This window comes from Cyprinodon tularosa, unplaced genomic scaffold, assembly GCF_016077235.1.
Source record: "Cyprinodon tularosa strain WSP-4 unplaced genomic scaffold, ASM1607723v1 ctg96, whole genome shotgun sequence".
Lineage (NCBI taxonomy): Eukaryota > Metazoa > Chordata > Actinopteri > Cyprinodontiformes > Cyprinodontidae > Cyprinodon > Cyprinodon tularosa.
This window is the reverse complement of record NW_024039740.1, coordinates 69,456-93,259: the sequence shown is the minus strand read 5'-3', so window position 1 is coordinate 93,259 and position 23,804 is coordinate 69,456. Positions and strand designations below refer to the sequence as shown.

General features: G+C 35.2%; 1 protein-coding gene across 1 annotated transcript in view; it reads right to left on the bottom strand.

Moving 5' to 3' along the window:
• thsd7ba (thrombospondin, type I, domain containing 7Ba) overlaps positions 1–23,804 on the bottom strand; it is a gene marked incomplete at its 5' end in the record, with an annotated part of 167,317 nt that overhangs the window by 89,314 nt on the left and 54,199 nt on the right. Inside the window, 4 exons of the mRNA XM_038275473.1 lie at positions 4,630–4,821; positions 11,343–11,446; positions 14,318–14,450; positions 15,387–15,502. Coding sequence (XP_038131401.1) covers positions 4,630–4,821; positions 11,343–11,446; positions 14,318–14,450; positions 15,387–15,502 — 545 coding nt within the window. The remainder of the gene's footprint in view (positions 1–4,629; positions 4,822–11,342; positions 11,447–14,317; positions 14,451–15,386; positions 15,503–23,804) is intronic.

Sequence of the window (23,804 nt, the reverse complement as noted above, 5' to 3'; positions counted from 1 at the left end):
TATGGTGGTAACATCCCCATGGAAGTGTTTAGAAACAAAATATTCATGCTTGTATATGTTTTAAAACATGTTCCTACAGCCATTTTTTTAATGTACCTAATATACACTATATTGCCAAAAGTATTTGCTCACCTGCCTTGACTCACATATGAGCTTAAGTGACATCCCGTTCCTAATCCATAGGGTTCAATATGACGTCGGTCCACCCTTTGCAGCTAGAACAGCTTCAACTCTTCTGGGAAGGCTGTCCACAAGGTTTAGGAGTGTGTTTATGGGAATTTTTGACCATTCTTCCAGAAGCGCATTTGTGAGGTTGCACACTGATGTTGGACGAGAAGGCCTGGCTCTCAGTCTCCGCTCTAATTCATCCCAAAGGTGTTCTATCGGGTTGAGGTCAGGACTCTGTGCAGGCCAGTCAAGTTCATCCACACCAGACTCTGTCATCCATGTCTTTATGGACCTTGCTTTGTGCACTGGTGCACAGTCATGTTGGAAGAGGAAGGGGCCAGCTCCAAACTGTTCCCACAAAGTTGGGAGCATGGAATTGTCCAAAATGTCTTGGGATGCTGAAGCATTCAGAGTTCCTTTCACTGGAACTAAGGGGCCAAGCCCAGCTCCTGAAAAACAACCCCACACCATAATCCCCCCTCCAACAAACTTTACACTTGGCACAATGCAGTCAGACAAGTACCGTTCTCCTGGCAACCGCCAAACCCAGACCCGTCCATCAGATTGCCAGATGGAGAAGCGCGATTCGTCACTCCAGAGAACGCGTCTCCACTGCTCTAGAGTCCAGTGGCGGCGTGCTTTACACCACCGCATCCGACGCTTTGCATTGCACTTGGTGATGTATGGCTTGGATGCAGCTGCTCGACCATGGAAACCCATTCCATGAAGCTCTCTGCGCACTGTTCTTGAGCTAATCTGAAGGCCACATGAAGTTTGGAGGTCTGTAGTGATTGACTCTGCAGAAAGTTGGCGACCTCTTCGCACTATGCGCGTCAGCATCCGCTGACCCCGCTCCGTCAGTTTACGTGGCCTACCACTTCGTGGCTGAGTTGCTGTCGTTCCCAAACACTTCCATTTTCTTATAATACAGCTGACAGTTGACTGTGGAATATTTAGGAGCGAGGAAATTTCACGACTGGATTTGTTGCACAGGTGGCATCCTATCACAGTTCCACGCTGGAATTCACTGAGCTCCTGAGAGCGACCCATTCTTTCACAAATGTTTGTAAAAACAGTCTGCATGCCTAGGTGCTTGAATTTATACACCTGTGGCCATGGAAGTGATTGGAACACCTGATTCCAATAATTTGGATGGGTGAGCAAATACTTTTGGCAATATAGTGTATATTATATTTGTTGTTTTCATATGTTTTGCCAAAAAGAGTTGTCTATAGCCTCTATACCACTGAAATTAGCAGGTCATCGCAAGTTTTTCAAATATGGTTTGGCCCATTAACAATCGACATTTGGTTCCTTTTTAACATTGACAAAAGAAGCTTGACTTGACCATCGCTGGCAAGCTGTGTGGTCTCTATCCCCCACTAATGCTTCTCCAGTGACGCGATCACGTTGGGTTAGCATTGAATATCTCACTAGAAATCAGGAAAGTAAATGATGCAGAGCAACATGGACGAAAGCCAGGGTAAGGTCAGTGGGCTTTTGTCTGTCCGAATCTCTCCCACCAGAGCTGCGCCATGTTTATCAGATGTAAGCAGTGTTGTTTTGGCTCTTTAGATCAGACACAACTGGCGTGGTGTGTCACGTCCCTCCGTGCTCAATGGTATCATGTACATTAGCTGGTCGACTGGGTCTGATGCTATCGCTGTATGCTGATCGTAGCCAAGCTGATTGAATGCGATTTTAATCCGGATCGCTTACCGATTTGTTTTACTCAGGTTTTTTTTTCCCGGCCTGTAAGAAAGGCATGTATTGAAGCTTTTGACCATGAGTGGTATTATACTATCCATTCATGATTCATAAAAATGTGTTTTTAATTTTAGACTTCCCAACTATAACATACAAAATACAAACTTTTACTTTCAAGTAAAAGTGATTTTTTTTCTTTGTAATGATATCTGCAAATCAATATAAATCAATTTAATCTGTCTTGTTTTTTTAGCAAGCATGTATAAAAAAGAAAACCCCCTTAGCACTGCTTCTAAAGAGCATATATCCACTACATAACGGCAAATTCATCTTACATATAATCTATTTCCAACTGCAGGCAGTCATGTTCATGTAATTTGCATGTCTTTAGACTTTGTGGAATCAAAGCTCCATAAGGTATTGGAAATTCAGCATGCAGATTCATCACAGGAAAGGAGCAGGTACCCTGTGGACTCAGAATATTATTGAGTTACCCAAACAGAGCAGAATGTGGAGTCGTTGTCTAACAGAGAAATGCACCACATACATCTATTCATTCAGAAGGTAATTTATTGTGTTTAATTCCCCAAAGCTTAAAGTAAGGGGTGTAGATTCTAAACCACAGAAAGCCTGTGATTTGCGTATCTTTTAAGATATATGGAAGAATGAGCAGGTGGATGTTATCAGAGGCTAAAAAACACTGAGTCTAGCTTTATGTTCATTTAATGTTATTCTTTTGCCTACTTTTGTCTCACTGAAGTTGGAAAAAGATTGTATGCAAAATAGCACGGAGAACATTTTATCCAGGTGACACAGTTGTAAACACATTCCTGCATGATTTGTGGATTGGGGATATAAGGTATTAGCCTTATGTCAATATTAATCCATAGGTTTGAAAATGTTGTCATAATTTACATTGGCTGGATCATTTAATTTATTAATGCTATATAGTTTTTTTTCTAATATTTGAAACCCAAGAATAGTAAACTTTTTTTTTTCAGGAAAAAATGTCACTCTTGATTATTACATTAATAATAATCTAAAAAGTATAATAAGTTTTCTTTTACCTATTTGTAAGTCTAAATATCTGTCTCTCATATGTGTTTAAGTAAACAACTGATATATGTAAAAGGCATTATTTATGGACATGTATCTGTAACACCTTTGATGTGCACAAAAGGACACTGACTCAGTTGACATTCGTAACATTCAATAGCAACACAATATAACTTAAGGCCAATTTATACTTCTGACGCATGGCCTCTGCAACTGGCAAATCTGTCTCTGTTCGTGACCACGCACCACAGGGTCTCTGCAGCCGTCGTTGCGCACTTAGAGAAAATCCTGACAACACGTTGGACGGTCGCAAACCTGCGCAGACAAAAAGCAGCTGTGATTGGTCCTTGGTTTGCTTCTCTGGCTGTCTGTGTGGTCATCCTTCTCGATTCGGTGGCGGGGTGTGCCATTTTTAAAAACCGAGGAGAATTAACAAGAATGGATAACCATGACGAAAGGTTCATCAAGGAGGTTCGGAAGTACAACCACTTGTATGATGCCTCAGACATGTTGTTTTTGAAAATAAACACTCCCGCCAGCGCTGCCGAGGAAGTTCTAGTGACCATCAGCCGAAGTTCTCTTATGGGCTTCCCCTAGCGCTTTGGCGGGGAGCTGCTGTGCGTCCCTAGAAATTCCAGACAGACGTTGCAGAAACATACCAGCAAAACTGGTTCGCGACCAGACCCAAGCGAAGTTTGATGTGCGCGGTTGCAGAATTATAACCCGCTCTTACGCATTCTTTTGTTAAACAGCTTTTTAATGCTCTAAAGCAACTTTCACTTCCAATAAAAAAAAAAGTAGTCCTCATTGGGCTCAGGCAGGCTTTACTACACAGATGAACTGTGAAAGCAGCCAGCTTTCTTAACCACTTTCTGGAACTGCAAATTAAATAAAACAAAAAGTAATGTAATGATTATAATAATAAAAATAAAATAAAACAGATCCCACTTGTTACCCATCAATCTCTCTGCCAAAAATGAAATAAAAGGAACTTATCTGAAGAAATAAGTATTCTAACAAATTGTTCCCAGAGAAACCCACATCTGCACAGTCTTATGTCATGTGTAGGTTTCTTAGGACATTATGGAGGGATAAAGGGTATATTTACTACAACCCCTCTGGCATTAGATTAAATATTCATGAGGACAAATAGTATCCAGTCTGGCCTGTAACCACGACATGCAAATCATATTCTGCCATCTGCACCAAAGTTGGAGATTACAAGCTGTATGAGAGCTAATTTAGACCGGATGCTATGCTACAGGGACAGTGTACAGTTATAATAAAATGACTTGAATGACAGTTGAGACACAATTTATTTCACATGGCATATCAAAGAGGACAAGCTTTTCGGTATGTGAAGAATATGCTCCAATTAGTACTGTCCAAGAAGCAGCAAATAAATTCTGTCTGCTGTTTCCTTTGGAAGATCAATAAGCATTAGGCTGTCCTAGGCTTCCTGGAGGAATTAGCAGTAAACTCAAACTAGCAGACATACCCAAAAAAAGCTTTGGTCTTCTCTTTTTTAATTTATTTTAAAAGTCACTGTCAGCCATATCAATACGATCATGCAGCAGCAATGTGAGAATTTTTGACCCTAGAGGACAATGGTACTGTTCCAGCAGCAATGAATAAGGCAGCTGTTTCTATATGATATTGATGTCAGCACAACATGAAAAGTACAAGAAAAGTCCTTACCCACAAGTGAACGCCTGCGAGTACGTGAGCTGCCACATCCGGCACATTCGGAAAACTTGGACCAAGCAGTTAGAGTGCAGTCTTCCTTGCACGCCACCCGGCACTTTCTAATATGAGAGGGAAAGGGGCCAGCCCATTGCAGGCACTCTGTCATGTTGGCCGGCATACCGTCCTCCCCAACACAACTGATCCCTGCGACACATGGAGAGAGGACAATTTTCATTTACATGATGATTAATATTCACACAGTGCACATGGCCAGGAGGTTTTGGGTTCCAAAATTAATATTTTTTTAAACTAAAAAAATTGCAAATGTGGCCTTTATACTGTAAATCCCCCAAGAGGCCCTAAATTATATAAATGATGACGCAATAGAACCACCTGTTAACAAATCATTACAGATGTTTGATCAATTATCGGAACTCATAGAAGATGTAGGTTTCAAACAATCTTTTTTTTTTTTTTCATTGAATTATGTAACTTTGCAGAGAGGCCAAAATGCAGTCCTGGCTTGAATCTGTGCAGGTTCTAGATTAGGGTGATGCCAAGCTAAAATTGAAAATGATGATTGCAAAATGATGATGACTGCAAAAAGATGATTAGCAATTATAAGTACAGTTTGCTTGCTCTAAAGGCAGTAATTAAGACCTTTTAATGGAGTTTTGAAAAGGGTAGAAATAAATTTGGACATACAATTTTTGATACTGTATATTTGTAAAGCAATGATATTTTAGACTTTCAGGTAAAAATGTGCTGTAGAAAGGGGTCATTTGGGGCTTAACCCTTGTAAATTAACGTTCCTCCTTTTACAAACTTTTCATCCAGAATACCTTAGAAAAGCTCAAGCTTTTAAATTGAAGTTAAATCTTAGTTGTTTTTTTCTTCATATACGAATTCAAAATAGTGTTTAGGAAATTCACTAGTTTACAAACTCAGCTCAATTCAGTTATTTACAAACCCACATCAATTCATAAATTTAAGACCCACACCAGTCTTTTATATTAATAAAACATTTAATGATAAAATGTCGCACTTTGGCCAAACTGTATAGTATGTAACATGCTTGCTTTGGATTCAATGGGTAAACATTGACAATTGCAACAATAACTGTTATCGTACATTTATATAAAACTAAAAGTAAAGTAGTTCTAAAAACAAGGCATTTATCAATTATAAAAATGTAGTAGTTGGTTATGGTTGTTGCTAAGGGAGCTTTAAATCCTCTTTTTAGTAAAAACTAAAACAAAAAAAAAGAGAAATCAAAATCTGCCGAGAAGTCGTCCAACTATTATCACTATGGTAATGACTGCTTGTCTCCACTGGCATGTATTTCTGTCCCTTCACTTTTCCACTTATATAGCCAACTCTAGCAAAGACAGCTTAATTCTGTCATTCATGTGACTTATTAGCATCGCAGCTCGGACTTCCTGACTTTGAACCGTTCAACCATACAATTTTTACATTATAAGTTCAGTCTGATGCCTTTGTGTGGCTTTTAAAGAAGAATCTAAGAAATTGTGCTATTCTTATAGTAGCATTGAGGATTTTCTATAATTGTTAGATAAATGTAAACATATTGAATAGTCATTAAAAACTTTATATTTTAGGGAAACATATCCATATATTTATTATTGGGCTATTGACTACATGTGAAGAATGTTATTATTATTATTATTTTATCAATAGTAGGTTTCTTTTGCCATCAGCCCAAGAAGCATTTTCTATTATTACACTTAATAGCAGTTTCTAAGCTCACTCTCACCATCTGATATGAATTCATTGTAAAAGGTTCTTCATAAAGCATTGTGAAGAGCAATGTAGACCCGAGTCATCAAAGCCATTAAGACAATTTTTTCCTGCAGCTATAGATCATCAGCAGGACTCATTTTCCACCGAATAATCTTCTGCAAGAGCTTCATTTCTACCTGGAAAAGGTTATAATGCATGCAGCCAGAATTGACACAGTTTGGGGGTTGGATTATGGCACAGTATATGAAAGCTATAAAAAAAAGAAGAAAACTTACTTCTTACTAGGTTGTGTGCTTTTTCATTAAATTTCTATGGAACTATATTCATTAGGGGTATAATTATCATAAAGTTAAAGAATTAAAGAATTATTTTATATTTTTGATACCGTTACGTTTCATATTGGTTTGCTAACTCAACAGAAACACAAGGCTTTGTAATTTAGAAAATCGCAATATATATTCTTATGCAACAGCATTTGAATACCAGTGCATTCTACTAAATATGCAAAAGACCTTTAAGGGGCTTATAAATGCATATAGCCTTTTGCCAGTGGCAAGTAGGGTAGTGAGGGTTATAATGACTGAAGTATGGAAAACTTCATCTCAGCTTAAAAACCTAAAATATCATTCCCATGTGCAATATGATGATTCAAAGCACCTAAGTTTCTATCATTCTAAAGTAAAAGTCAATGGGACCCAGAAATGCTTTTCAAACATGCGTCTTCTCAGCCGAACGGAACCATTAAGGCCGGGCTGGGAGGCCTTTCCTTGACTATCTGCCCACTATACCAGACAATGGGAAAACTGGGCAGTCAACATAACTTCATTAACACAATTGCACATTTGCAATTTTGCTCTGATGCAGGCTGATAGCAGCTCTAAGGTGGAATGCAAAAAATTATATGTATCATGTATTGCAATCTAGAGAGAAAATATTTACACTTTATCAAGATTGAAGCTGAAAAGAAAATATAACCTTAACAACAAAAAAAAAAGAATAGAACAACCCAAGAAAAACACTAAAAGTATTGGGGTGACTGTAGCTCTATTTCAACATTAAAGCAGTAAAGTCGTTTGGTACGACCTGCTGTGAATCAATTCCCTTATCAAACTTGTGTGAGTTTGACTGATCTGTATGGAAGAAATCCCATAAAGGTTTTGTGGCAGGGTAGTAGACTTGAAGGCTGGAGGCTTCAACTACAGCTCAATACTGTATGTGCAGAGCAGGTTTCCAAACATTTTAAACATAAAGTAATAGAACCTTAAGTCTAATCTAGAGTTTATGCTCTAAGCTACAGGTGCAAAGCTGAAACGGACTTTGAACTTGTCATGAATAACGGAATAAACTCTAACATAGAAAGGCGAGAAACTCATGAGATTTAATGCTCATTGACATTCTTTTAACTTCTGTCTTTAATGATTGTTTTGTTCAAACAAACAAATTATTTATGGGAACAAACTGAGTCAAATCACTACATGAATTGAACGTTGAGCTGACTTTTGTACTGCATGCATTAGAAATTAGAAATTCAGGATCAAATGGTAAATGGCATGTACTTATATAGCGCCTTTATTCAAATCAGGAGACTTGACCAAAGCGCTTCACACTACATTCATTCACCCATTCACGCGCACACTCACACACTGATGGTGGCAAGCTCTTGAGGAGTCATCCACTACTTAGTACTATAAGGTAGTGCCTCTAATTTGTTTGCATGCTGGGACAAAATCTGTCTAACTGCATAAGCAAATCACATCCTGATTAGTGCCATACACAACCAAACAGATTCTGCATGTCTTATCCATAACAAATGCAAACGCAACCACTTATTTTATAGTACTGATTTTGCACATCAATTTAACGCCTCTTCTCTTCTTCTTCTTGCAGTCGCGAAGATTAGGCTCTTGATGTCACTAATGCTTATTGCTTATTTTTAAACTCAAAGGAATAACCTGAAAATGTAGCTGCTTTGACTTTGTAATTTACCAAATAAATATTTTAAATTAATCATTATCGAGAAATTATTCCATAAAAACTGCTGTTCCATCAGCTTTTACATTAATATTATATAAAAAAAAAGTTATTAATGTGGTTAATATTATATCAGAAACAAACCATGTATTAGTTATGGGTGAAAAAATAAAATATTTTTATCAATGTCATTAAATGGTTGTGTCTTTCCTCTGTCTTGGGGCACAGCGTTAAAGCATTTATTACCTTGGTACACAACTATATACAGTAGTATGCGCAATTACTGTATATTTTCTTTGTTTGTTTTGTTGTGTTGTTTTTTTCTTTATCTCTTTTCACTTTCTCCTTCTTTCCCCTTTATTTTCTCTATCTTTTTCTCCTTCCCCTTAATTCTTAACCCCTCTCCTTTCTCAACTCCCTTTCCATGTTAGTGTGCAATGCATACGATTTAATTCCCAAAACCAGTTCATATATTGCTTTATACAAAATTACCAATGACACTAAGCAAAATGATCTACTTGAGAAAGCTGATCTGTTGGGCTATTAACTAGCTCTGGGACATCACTTCCCAGAGCTATGTTGGCAAAAGAGGACACAAGGAAAAAAAAAAAAAATACAAACAAGTAACAAACAAACAGGGAAACAGCACACTGTGTGTACTAATTTTAAAACTATTTACAGCACATGTTAACCTTATCCGACATGGACACTGCTAAAAAGAGATACTGCAAAATGACTTCTGTGTTGTATCCTCAATGACGATAAAGAAAAAGAGAAAATTTTCTTTATTTTTCTAACAGTGCACTCATGAAACAAAGATTTGTGCTCTTTAATATTCTGTAGATCCCTGAAAACATAAATATTGCTCTAGGGATTTATGAGACTATCCATTCAAGTTTTTATTGCCAAAATCCACTTTAAATTTGTGTCGTTTGGAGGACAGAGCACTTTGTAAAGATTGACATTATCTGTTTATACCAGATAAAAAACTGTGCAGCTCTGTATATCATAAGAAAATATTGTGTCTGTATAGAATATGTATTTTCAGAATGAACTTCATCGCTTTCCTTCCCTACCACTCCTCTCAAAATCTGTTTTTCCTATTTTTTTCAAGGTAAAATGTGACTGATAATAAAAAAAAATATATAATTGTTCATATTATAAAAAAGAAAAATGCTCCTATTTTGAAGCAACTTTACTGAGAATATATAACACTGACTTACGTTATTTTACCTAATGCAAAGGTTTTCTATTTTCAAGATTATTTTCCTCCATTGGGATTTACACTTTCTTGTTAAGGATTCAAAGATAATAGGTGTTTCCACACTTATAAATCAGGTAAGAGTAGGGTTTTATCAAGGAACTCTTCCTACAGCATTACTCTCTATTATTTTAAGAAAATAACATATCAGACATATTTAAAATATTTCAAGAAGTTGTATTTGGCATTGATAAAATGACTTGTTCACTCATTTCTTTGACTCAATTTGACACATTAGGAAAACCGCAAAAATTTGATTGACATATGACCATTGATATATGATTGGCCGAATTTAAATGTACAGAATGATGTATAATTATCTGGCCTGCATTAAATAATGGGGGCAAAAAAGCAGATTTTAAGGCAGATTATTATTTTTTTTTATAGAACTATTAAAATTTTTGGGACAATATAGTCTGATAAAGAGTACATTTATATGCATGTTTAAGCCAGAATGGTTTGATATTTAAGACTGATTTCCCTACGACTTTAAAGGTGATTTCTAGCCCTAAGTTCTGAACCCTTGAATAAAACTGGTGTAAGTTGTTTCCTTCCTCTATCATTTACCTCTTCCGATTGCTTTGCCCTAATTATACATCAGTCTGACATTTATGTATCCTTTTCACTGAATTGGTTATGCCATCCATGGAGTGAGTGTAACTCAAAGTTCTTTGTCATTCTTAAATCTACTTTTAAATTCTCTGTTTGTGCTATTTACAAATTTTCATCTTGCAGTTCAGTTTTCTCGAAATGTCACAGGTACTTAACTCAGCCATTATCTAATCACATTCAAATACGATGCTGTAAAGGTCAATGAGGCTTGCTCTTAACCTGGGAACGCCAAAAACACTTTGCGTTGTGTGCTCATCAGAAATTTGTTTCAGAAATGTCAGTCATAATTATAAAGAGAGAGAATTGCTGCTTTCAAGACAACAGAGTGATGCAGCAGAATTCAATTGGATCATACAGGGAAAAGAAAAGATACATCTTTTACATTTGTTTCCCTTTTCAAAGTTTATTATGTTCCCTTATGGTATTTTAATCATTTAAATATTGGGAAAACTGTGAAATGCTAAGGAAGAACTGTTTGATACATTTATTTTAGAGAAGCAAGTTAGTACTTATAATTATGTGCTTTGCTCTTTTCAAAAGGAGCAAACAATAACAAACTTCATCTTTAATTTTAAGCATCCTTGGAAGCATAACATAAATGTTTGTAAAACACTATTTTAACAGTAAAACACACCACTGTTGTAACAATTTGTCTTTTTCTAAAAATCTTTCTATGTATCATAAAGCATTTTCAAAAATCATAAATACAGCTAAATACCTAAATTATTGATCTTTAAAAAAACATTAATGGAGTGTCATATTTGTGTTCCCTTTCAGGGAACGAAGACCCACAATTAAAAAGTACTGTTATGAAACTGTACAAATGAACTACAATTACAGGAATTTATGAAAGGGGTTAATATCATTGGAAGGATATGATAAAATAAAATCAAATAAAATCGCGTGATTTGTTTTTAGGTAATTTTTTCTCATTGTAGCAAATATGTTACAAACTGTTTGTATTACATACACAGTCAGTTATATATATATATATTTAAGAATAGAAGAATTAAGAGGCTGGACTGAAGAAAAAGTCTTATAACATGAGATACATGGTCGCAGCAGCTGATGAGGAGAACAGATAGGGAGGGAAAGACTTGAGGTGAGGGTCAATACTTGCCTCTTGTTTCTAAACCATTTCCACAGGCTTCTCCTGATCCAGATAATCCTCGTCTAACAGAATCTGGAACCAGAGTACAACTGTGCCACTTATGCATCCTCCACCTAGATGGAATGACAAAAACAAGGCTTTATTTGTTAGAGAATAATAGTGGTTTTATATTTTCAACATCAAACCTTTTTATTATCCAATTTGTAACTTATGATCTTGGTTGGACACATCTAGGAAAGATACAGTATTGTTGGATTTTGTAAAGAGAGAAAAATAAAAACAACATAATATTATGGCATTTGAGTCTTTTGTATGCTGTGCACTTAAAGGCAAGTGTTCTATTTTGCAATTTGTCCTTTTAAAATAAACAGCTTTCCAAAGAGGTTATGTTTGAGAACTTTATATTTGTAAGGTATACATTTCAGTGATCAAGCAGATAAAAAAAAAAGTTCTAAAAACAAACTGTCGCAGAGAAATTAAGGTACCTAGCTCATGAACAGTGAACCAACATACAGTCAACAGGTGCAGAAGTCTGAACATTTCCTGAACATTACAAAAAAAACCTGATTTTCAGCGATTGCCTCAAACTATTGTTTAACAAAATTCTACTACAGCAGCTCCATCAGCTTCTTTTTTATATATTTTTATATATAAATTTAATGTGAGAACTGTAAATATACAGTCATATGTTTATATTACTTTTTATATATTTATTACTGTTTTCAAGGCTGCGCTCAAAAAACTGAAATTGTCCAAAGCTGTTTTAAATGAAATTTATTTTTGTATACAATCGTGTTATATAGTCTATATATATAAATATATATCTAATATTTTTATTTAATATTCCTTTCTTCAATTTAATTTTTTTTTTACTGGCTGCTTAGTTTTCTGTATTACAAAGTCTATTTAAACCATAAAGCAGCGCTAAATGGCTATTACAAGGTCTCCCAGAACAGCTTTGCTCAGCTCCTCTCAGTTTGCCTTTATTCATAGTGTTTTCTGGCGCTGTGTGTTAACACCAGGCCAACCAAATAAATGAAAACAGGATTAAATTAAGCAGGTCACCTTCTTCCATTCTTAACTGGTTTAGCTATCATGCTTGCATATTCAACACTGGCATTTCTTATGCATGGCATAAGCAGCCTGGCTTGTTTGTGATTATGCAGTTCAACCCACTTTCTTTTCTCTATGAAAAAATCTATGCTTTACGTTCCTCATCAATCTGAGCTATAGTTGTTTCTCTGTTTCATCAAACCACACACACCAGCCTACATCCCTGACTGTATCAGTGATTCTTTGCTGCCCATTGCCCTGTTTAATGAAAAATGTTTCTTTAAGGTGTGGTGAGTATTGAGGAATTTTGATGAGGGAGTTACTTTAACTAACAGTCAAAAGAGTCGCTGCAGCTGCTTGATTTTATTATTTAAAATTTTAACTAAAGGAATGAGTGAACAGTAGTAGAAATATTTGCAAACCTCGTTAAGAAGTTTCTTACTTTATGACTATGTTCTGCACCAAACAGTGTATGCGTTGCTAGCCTAATTATGTACATAATGGCTACAGGATTTTGACATTAATTAGCTAAGACTGTCAGTGTTGTCTGTCTAATCCAAAAACAGTAACAGCAGCACAGTAAAAATGATTGATTATGAAAGGGAAGCTGACATGCATTTTTCTGTGGAATTGAAAAGACATATGTTTGAGCCAGATATCCTTGACTAAAGGCTCTGTTTGAAGCCGCTGACTCCAGCATGAGCAATGGAACCTGATTGTACAGAGCAGGATTGGTCATAGCCCCCGGTTTGTTTTTCTGTGTGTTTATTTATTTTATTTTATTTTTTTTGCTAAACATTTGTGTACTCTTTACAAAGGGTTTTCCAGCTGTTTGGTACAAAGATTAGCTAATGAGGCATCTTTAGAGTGCCAATCAGAATGTAAATGTTCAACAAAGCTTCATTTGTCTGTCCATTTCAAACTTAGACATCAAATCACTCTATCTTGACTGAATTAAGGAAATGAGAAAGAAGAGTGCAGACCTCTCAGAATGTACTGATAAATATATGTTCTAATTTTGAGGTTGCGCTGCTGTTTAGAGATAAAAGTCAGAATACTCATCACAAGTCTGTATCATCAAAAGCATTACAGTTTCATCATCAGTGACCTTACAAATAATGTCATCAGTCTGGAAAAAATAGCTGGGACAGAAAACACTGGGGCTTGCCACAATACTCTAACATGAATATGGCTAAAATTAAACTTCAATTTTGTTTTTTATACAACAGCATTAAAATGCCACTGTACTGAGACCAACATTTGTATCTAACAGCACAAAATTCACCTTGCAATTATAGTAAAGTATTGTTTTTTCTCAGATACCTTATGTTTGCAAATGTTTTTCCCTAAATACATGAGTAATAAAACGAAATGTGCTTTGGTGAGATGGCATTAAAACATAACTTTTTGCATTCATAACGTTACTTTTGACAAAACCCTGAACCTTAAACATACAATAACCTGTATGAAACATGGTGGTGGAAGCATTGTGCTGCGAAAACACTAAAGCCGGCCAGAGTTGTTTGGAATCTAAATTAAGATTGGCAGAACAGTTACTCGAAGTACACTGTAAATGCTACGTTATAATTATATAACCCTAACCCTTAGCTCCACTTTGTGTTGTCTGTCACAATAAATCACACAAAATACAGTAAAAGTTTGTGATTGCACTGTGACTAAATGTGAAAAAGGTTCACTAGATAAAATTATTTTTCTTAACATTGTAACATGCAATGACAAACTGAAAAATGTCTTTATTCAATACATGTCCTGAAAAACCTAACTCATTAACATAGTTACAGCTATCAAGCAATTTATACCTCCAATTAACTGTTATAATCATGACAAATCCCCAGTTTTACTCCCTAAAGGGTTTAAAAATTTACCATTATTGAAACTTCAACTGATAATATAGTAAAAAACACATTTACCTATAAACTGGACAAACACGAACTGAGTCACACTCCCTTTCTTCATACAGTGTGTCAGGACACTCTTGACCTCCATTAGCAGACCTCTGAATGATTATTCTGTACCGAGATTGCATGGCAGCAGTTGAATTATCTGTGCAAGATGAAACACAAATTTCATAAAAACAATTATTGTTTTTTTTTTTTTTTTTTTTTTAAAGCAGCATAGTAAAAAAATCACACTGGTAAATTAAGGTGACCATTGTTGATGGAAAATATAAAATCATGAGAACACATTTTCTGGTAAATAGAAAAAGAACAAACACAATCAGTACATTCTAACATATGAAAGAAGCAGCCATAGAAGTAAGTGGTCTTGAAACTGATCTGACTGATTAGGATGCCCTTGATGGTCGGGATGTCCTCCACTTCGCTGCTGTCTGTTTTCGGACACACCACAATATAATGGCCTCATTTGGCTCGGGCTCCAAGGCTCATTAAACAAAACTAATTACAAAACATTGAAAATGCTGCAATTAAGAAAGTGATTACATCGTCAGCAGGCCCAGTGGACTACAGCATATTTACAGCGATGAGATGTCTATCCACTTCTTCTAAAAACTATCTCATTCTTTTTTTGTTTCATTTCCAAGATGCTGCACTGCACATATTGAAAAACCATTAAATATCTATTTTCCTCTTGATGTGTCAGCTTAATGTAATCAACACTTAAGGTTGTCATAAGCCATTAAATGTAATAATTAACCACTCTAGTGCTATGTGCTGTCTCTATTCTGTTTAGTCTCATTCAGGTCTTTCATTGCAACAGAAAAACAACAAATAAAAATAATTTAATACATCTCTACATGCATTGTTGGAATGAAACAAACTGTGTGAAATTGTGTTATAAAGAGACGATTGAGCAAAGAAACTTTTTTTATTAATTATTATTTCTTATACAATGAATACATATTTTACTGATTTCCAAACTGTTTTTATTTTTAAAGGGCATCAACACATAATAATTTGTTAGTTTTTTACTTGTGTTTTTATTTATTTTCTTTTAAATTTCATCTAAAAATAAATCTACCTGGGAGACAAGATGTTGGGCATGCTGTCCATTCACTGAAGGGGGTCACTACACAGTCCTTCTTGCAGGGAAGCAAGCAGGGTCGGTTAGTTTCTGGGCGAGAAGAATCTAAACACCTGAGCAAACAAAAAACATGTTCATTAACGTAATCAATGTTATCCCAATAGATACTATACATCTTAATTTTCATAAGTAGAAAAAATGTTGTTTTATTGAGAAAAAACCCTGTAAACATAAAAAACAAACCAGACAGACTTTATGAAACATGGAATAGACTAAACCTGCGATACCATAACATTTCATTTGAGTCAAACAGTCTTATCAGTCTCTCTCTATTATATAAATATATATATATATATAAAATTACAATTAAATCAAAACACTACTTTTGTTTAATAGTGTTAATTTCTTTTAAGGGGTGAATAACACCTTAAGTCAGACCCGAATCTCTGTACAATCCTTCTATGCTTAATGGACCTCATCTGCACTACAAAAAGTCAGACATCTCCTCTCTGTGTGCCTCCTGTAGGACAGCATGCTCAGGCAGCGCCTTGCGAGAAGACTGAGCAGTGGTACAGGGAGAGAAGCAGAACCTAATTTTGGACTTTTTGTTAGTGTTGTAGACAGAAAATCAAAACAAAAAAACTAAAAAGCTGAAGTATAATTTCTCATGCAGTAATTTACTACAAAATAAACTGTAAACATCATTGATAAACCAAAAAACATGCTAAATGATAAATGCAAAAGCAACAGACGTGAGAAATGTGCTCCCATGTTCAGCCTGTTATGTATGTCATAATTCTAGAGTGATTTACTCGCAACAGCATTGCTAAAGTCTGTTGATTTTAATTTATAATGTGTAACATGTCATGATCAATCTGTATGAGTCAGTCTCCTCTGTAGAGACACAACTTTTTTAACAGTTGAGGAGTTTTCATCAAACAAACACAAAATGTAGAAAAAGAGCACAGGAAATATGTTTTTTTTTTTTTTTTTAGCCGCACTTTATAGAGTGAATTTTTTTTTTCGACTAATAAATTATTTTCTAGATTAACTGAATTTCAAAGACATAACATGTGCAGTCCTGTTCTGATTATGCAGAGGATAAACATCTGGCTTTATACTGAAAACTCCTCTGACTTTTAGTGGCAGAGGAATGGAGAATACAATAAAAGGTTACCACCATAATAGCTGCAGACAACTCCCAGTGCAAAGCTTTCCTTGTATTTCTCACATCTTGCATAGAACCATCACTGTTGGCCTTACTTATAGCAGGTTTAGTGATGCATTATCCAAATGTGGGTCACTTTCAACACAGCTCTGATAATGCAGATGAACTAAACCAGAAAAAAAAATCCAGTAAAGAAATAGATCTTTAGCAAAAATGTGCTACTCTAGATGAAAATAAGCTTAAGCTAGTCCATCTTACTGAGGTTTGGGGGTAGAAACCTGAAACATATCATATCACAAATGATAATTCTACTTATATTATCAACTTCTAGTTGCGGTAAATTATTTTCCTTGCAGACTGGGTGACACAAACTGCATTGATGAGAATTATAAACATATCCAAAGCATATCCAACTTTCCTTGTGTGCATCTAATGGTTTAAACTACAGTAGATGCTAGTTTTCTTGTAGAATGATTCAGAGTCAGATCTCCATAGAAACATGAATATGCTACCTATGTAGAAACATGGGTTTACACACATTTATCTACAAACAGTAGCTTTGGAAACTTTCTTTTTTTTTAAACTTTTATTTATCAAAATGTACTAATAAACCATTAGTGAGGTTCCCATTATTGCATTGAGTCTTTCAGTCTGTTCATGGTTATTTTCATACTTTCACTTAAAAATGCACTAGAATTTGGTATAATGCAATAACAATCTATCTGTTATGTGTTGAAGAAAACAAAAGCAAAGTTGCATTTCCACCCAATATTTTTTTTATAATTATTATTTTTTTATTTTCAGTAGCTTCTATATTATGTGACTGACTGAAACAAAATGTCAAGCCATTATGCTGGACTCGATTAATGATGCAGACTTTATTTCACTAAATTTAAATGCATTTACTTAAGAAGAAAAATCAAGATTTATTTCAATTTCCCTTTGATAATAAATATATAATCAGATGCAGTAACTCCTTTTAAACCTGTAGGGCAGAATTCTCAACAGACGGTATTCGTACCCGTAGTGGTCCGTCAGTGGAGAGGGGAACATGAGAACATTTTATTTTTTAGGCAGTAAAATAAAATAGGGCTGGGGTCTGTTTTGCTTTGTGAGGACCGAATTGAAAAGTTAAACATGCTTTTATAAACCAAAGAGTTTTTCTTATATTTTTGAGCTCAACTTCAGCTTTGACATCAAAACCAAGCAGAGGAACTGACTGGATGGATATAGAGAACAGCCTGATATCAGCTGTTTTTCACACTGAACTATCGGAGCTCAGAAAAGCAAGCTCAGGGCTCCTTTGTATGAAGCAGGTTCACTGAAAACTCTGAGTTTTCTAAACCCGAAATCTGGAGTTTTCCATTTCACAGAGTTCACTCAACATGAAAAACAATTTCTTTTGAAATTCTCCTCTCTTCCACAGACTTCCTGTGTATGGCAGGTTTCCAGGGAGCAGGCATGTTCTGCTACCCAGTCAACCCCTGCAAAACTGTACAACACTTTCGCTCCTAAAATCAAAGTACTGCTTCATTTTCTCCTCAGAGCTAACCGGAGCAGGTTTTCTCCAATAAACTCAATGTCTTCTGTCTCCGCTCTACTTACAGGGAATTGTGCTGTTTTATTTTCTGATTTATTCAGAATTTTTTCATAGTTTTGTACATGAGAAAAGAAAAAATCATTAACCAGGTCCATTAGACACATTAGGGTTAAGAAAAAACATTGCATGTCTGTCTTATGAGAATCTTATTAAAGAATGGTCTGCATTTTTTCCACAGATAATTAAAAATGTATTGGGAGACGATTCTACAACTCAGTGACAGGATCTGAGATTTATGTATCTTTGGTTTGTTTAATATGAGCGACATGCAGGTCCTTTTTATTTATTTATTTTTACAGTACATGAAGAACAGTTAATGTATTTATACTTATTTACAAATAAATGTTTATTAAGGGTTGAATAGGCCTTTAAAGAAGCTTAATAAGCTGATATATAAGTTCAGTTCTGTTCTGAGAACTTGTGAAGATTATTTTAAAAATACAAATGTCGAAAATTACTAACAATTCTCAGCATCCTATTTAGGAGATTGCTGAAAAACAATCTTATATTCAGTCCAAGGCTTCTCCAGATGCCTACAGTAATTAATATCTACAACATTTTATTTATTTGAATGCTGCAATTAACATCTGCAACATTTAAGGTGTTTTCCATTAACTTTGATTTGAATTAGAGTGTAGCCTACAAAGACAAGGTGAAAACAAGGTGCTAATTAAATTGAGAAAAGAAAAAGAAAATTTGGAAACTGCCTAAGAGTGCATGATATCTGCTTTTAATATTTTCTTGCTGTAAAACCCTAAAATAGTTTTTCCTGTCTTGTATTTTGACAGATTCATATTTTGTGTTATCTATCTTTAATAGCCCACTGGCTGTGATCCAGAGCTCTAAAGAGAGATTGATACAAGGCTATAAAATAAATACTTGTAAGCTTTGATGTTTTAAATCAGTCACTAGTCAAACTCCTCCTCCTTGTCTGAGAGGCTGCATGGATCGCCAAATTTTCCTTTCGTTCCTCCTTCCATACAACCAAAAATCCAAGGATCACTGGAGGCCCAGTATGATGCCACGTCCCACCGACTGCAAAAAGCCACCATGGACAGGAATGAGATCAAAGTATGCCAAAGCATGAGAAGGCAGGATATATAAAACCTTTTCCTTCCCAAGCCTTATTCCCTCTTCTCCCTTTAGCCTTCTTGCACTGATGCATGCCAGAGGAAATGGCAAAGCAACAAAGCAGCTGGGGGAACATAGATGGATTTGCTCAAAATTAGGATGTCAGACTTACAATTAAGGCCATGGGGTTTTAAGCTGTGACAACAATGCAAGGATTGAAGGTCTGTTTATGCTAAATGATTGTAAGTGTACAATCAAAGACCACAGTATTTGTTTTCAGGTTCTAAGTTAAGTTTAAAAAAAGATAAAAAACCCTTTAGAGCAAAAAACAGTGGTACAATTTAAATAACCATCCAAAAAAACAATTTACATCTTGTCACATTACAAACACAAACTTCATTGGGTTTTTTTTTAATAACGATTGCATGCAGTACATTAGATACATAAAGTGAATATTTATATTTCAAAACCTAAAAAAAAAGATGGATTCACATCTGTTCCCATGATTTGAAATTTATGCAAAATCCCCATTTCAATTCAGCTAAGATGAAAAATATTTGAATTTCAGTTTCTTGCATCAGATCAGGAAAGCTGCTGTCTAAAAAGTGTTTTTACACAGTCTAAAGAAGAGGATGCTGAAGGTTCTAGAGGACTTTTATGCACTTGGAGATACGACCCTTATATGGTATGGCTCTACCAGCTTTGCAGAAGTAAACAGCTATATTTGTGGACTTCCAAATCCTCTCAAAATAGCTTAAACTATATTTAGTTGTAGACTTAGGAGGACCCCATTAATAATTTGTGTTCAAATAATATTGGCCATTCAATTTTATTATAGCTCTGGCTATGTTTAAGATGATCTAATCTTATCCTGCTAGAAGGTGAATCTCTGTCCTAGTTTCAGATCTTTTAAAAATATATTATTCACTGCTTGCTTTTTTTTCCATTTCTCTTCCCACCAACTATGACAACTCTCCCTGCCCCTGTTAAAGAAAGGACTCCTACAGCCTCCGCTCTGTTACGCTGTGTAGATGGTGCTTTTAAGGTAATGTGTAGTTTTAGTTTTCCTCCAGGTGTTTGCATGCAGCAACCTTTTCATGAACCTTGGTAGGTTTCTAAGTTAATTTTTGATCCACTCTAGGAAATAAACCAGATGGCAGAAATAAAAAAATTGCCATCGCCACTGAGTGAGGAAGAACATTTTGGATGGACCCTAAATTAAAGGGGGACCTTCATAGTGAAAGGACACTAAATGTTTGTATTTTACATTGCCCGACAAGTGCTAACACACAGTGAAAGTCGAAATGAGCTGCTAAAACTTGTGGGATGCAAAGCACAAAAACAAATGCAACAGAAACGCTGAAAACAAAAAATAAAGCAACAAAATGCAATCACAAAAAAAATAAATAAAATAGTAAAAACAGCTGCAAACTCTCTGTTAAAAAGTGCTTCGTACTATATGGTGTTGAGCATGGCACTTCCTCTCACTGAACTGCAATTCACTGGATTGCTGATAGGCTGTTGGTTGTTCATGGTGCTGTGAAGTCACCAGCCGCCATATTGGTACTCTCTAGTTAGACTGGTCGGAATGTAAATAATACGTGCACCACAGCATCAAACAACGCTGATTTTCTAACTTTCAGGGTGGCCTAAGACTTTTAAAACAAAGATAAGGTAATTACTTTGACACACACTTGCTGTTTTATTGCATCAGTAGACTACTGTAATTTATGATAAAAAATAGGCACATCACGTTGCATATTCAGTATGTCCATGAAGTATATAAATCATGTGATATAATGTTATTATTTAATATTTATAATATTAATATTGTAACCTTAATAATATAATATAATTTTATTATATTATACAAATCCATCGCAACAAAATGTGTGTGTTATTGAAGCATAATAATATTGTAGTCAGATATTAAAACTATTACACACACACAAACACACACACTATCTAACAATGTGCCAAAAATGCTAAATTGATGATGTAAATGTAATATACATGTATTGATTACATTGTTATGGTAACCACATTACATTACAGGCATTTTTATGGCGGGACTCCATGAGAGTGGGGAGTACCAAGATGGCGGCAGATGACCTCAGTATTTTCGGTCTATCATCAATCCAGTTAATAAATAAAGATCAGTGTTCCTTGTAGTATCAAACCTGACCCTCTGTACAAACAGGAATTTAAATCTCAACACAGGATGAAAAAAAAAGAAAGTTGGAAGAAGAAAGAGGTTTTTTATCTTTCATTTTCACGCACACAGTCTTACAGTATTCGAGCATAAAAGCACAGTTATGTATAGTAATAAAAGTAAGTCTCTCGTGCGATATGGTTCGTTCTTTGTTCAACTCCATCTAGTGGTCTGTAGCACCTCAGGTTTAGAGCAAGTTTGCAACTGTATTTGCTTTTTGCATAATTTTCATTCTGTTATTGCAGCCTTTTGTTTATTTGTTTTTGTTGTTTTTTTGTTGTTTGCGATTTCGGAATTTTTTGTTTGCAGTCTTTTTTTCCATTGCATTTGTTTTGTGTGTTTGCATGTTTCACTGTTTGCTGCATGTTTTCATCTGTTTGAAGCTCCTTTCAATGGTGTTTACAGAGTTTTATTTTTTGCATTTTTATGTGCTCTGGAGTTTGGGTCACACATATTTGTGCAGCTTGCTTTTGTTTCACTGTTACCGGTGGTTTACATGAAGCCCACAGTAGTACAGTATTTAGTTGAATATTCCCAGTGTTACTTGTTAATCTTAAACTACATTGGTCTTTTTTTATTTGGCTTTTAATTTTTTGAATACCCATCATTTAAGCATGGTGTCTCAAACTATATTTTAATTTTTTTTCTATGCATATGTCTGATATGATTTCAGACATATGAATAGTTCAATATCATATAACAATCCAAAAACATGAAGTCACATTATGAGCAGAAAAAAGACCAACATGAGTGACAGGGAGTGAAATGTTAGGCTGTCTGTACATAAGTTTTTTTATGATTGAGAACAGCACTGGATTTTAAGAACCTTCCAATCAATACTGCTACTCCTCTACAGCCATCTAAATGGCAATTTTTTTGTCACTAAAACAGTGATTATGTTCAGGGCAGAACATTAAGAAAAAAGCCATGGTGGAAGTTTCTCATCAGCTTCAGGATTTGGGGGAGCAAAGCTCCTGAACCCAAATCTGTAGCATCTAAGTGAAGGAGGACTTTTTTGACCTCTAGACCAGTGTTTCCCAATCTTTTTTTACTTGTGTACCCCTTTGGGCAGTTTGTCTTACCATGAGTCCACCTCTCAATCAAAAGTATTGATTTTTGTCCAAAAGTTGAATGTATATTAAATTCTTAGACATTTTATTCTTTCCAACTCAAATAAGAAAAAAACATAAATATGTTGCCTGGATACTAGTAATGAATCAAAATGAATACAAAATAAAATCATATTATGAATCAGCCTTTGTAAATGTGGAGCTCTTATGAGTAACGCCATTGTAATGATATGGACTTGATGAATTGCAACAAAATACTGGACAGTAATTATAGCCAGACTGACTCCATTTATTTGACTTTCATTTCAACACTCATGACACTTGAGCTGGCTTTGATGAGCTCCAATAGCTCAGGTGTGGAAAAACAGCTGATACCAGGCAGTTCTCTACATTTAGTCTTTTTCTCTCATTGGTTTGAATGTATAACACAGCTGAAAGTAAACTCAAGGAAAATATTTCTTTTAGGTCTAAAAAAAACAAGGTTGTTTTATTTTTAGAACTGAAAGTCAATCAAACATATTCCTGCAGCTCTATACTGATGGCAAGGAAAACTGACAAAGTGTTGGTTGAGCCACTGCTTTCTGCAGAAATTATTGCTCACCACAAATTGCTTTGATCTTTCCTGACTGAAATGAATTTTTCCCTGAAAAGAAGCTTTATTGTATTTAGAAATCTTTGCTCTTCAGATCGTAAATAATTCAGAAAATACTGAAGGAAAATTTTAAGTTGAACTTTTAAAACTAGAAAAAAAATTGCCAGCAATATAATCTGTGTGTCATATAAGGATGATTGCATATGTATAGAGTGCAACAATTAAAAACTAATGGCTAAAGCTTATTTTTCTGCAATATAAAACACTATCTCAAAAGTTACTGACAGACAAACTCATTACCAATGAATAGCAACATGCAGGTCTAAGTTTTAGGTGGTGTTCCATTAAATGAACACTTTGCAAGGATATGAGAGAAGCGAAGTGATTAAATTCACAGCACACTGTACAAGTGAGATCTGTTGAAGGAGCAGAAATGACAGCTTTCATTAAAGCTTTTGTGGTAGCAGACAGGACGCGCATGAGAAAAAAGCCTCTCCATAATCCATTTTATGGCCCTGTCAATAATATGTTGAGCTAAAGAAGGGCAAACTTTGTGAATTATTTATAAATCTGTCTTTCTGGTGTGGGCTTTAACATCATTAAAGTGACAACACAAAAGCCCTTAGCAGTGTTTGATATTGTATTGCTGAAAGAGAAGAATAGTAGGGAAGCGAATGCAAGATGAATCTCGGGATCACACAC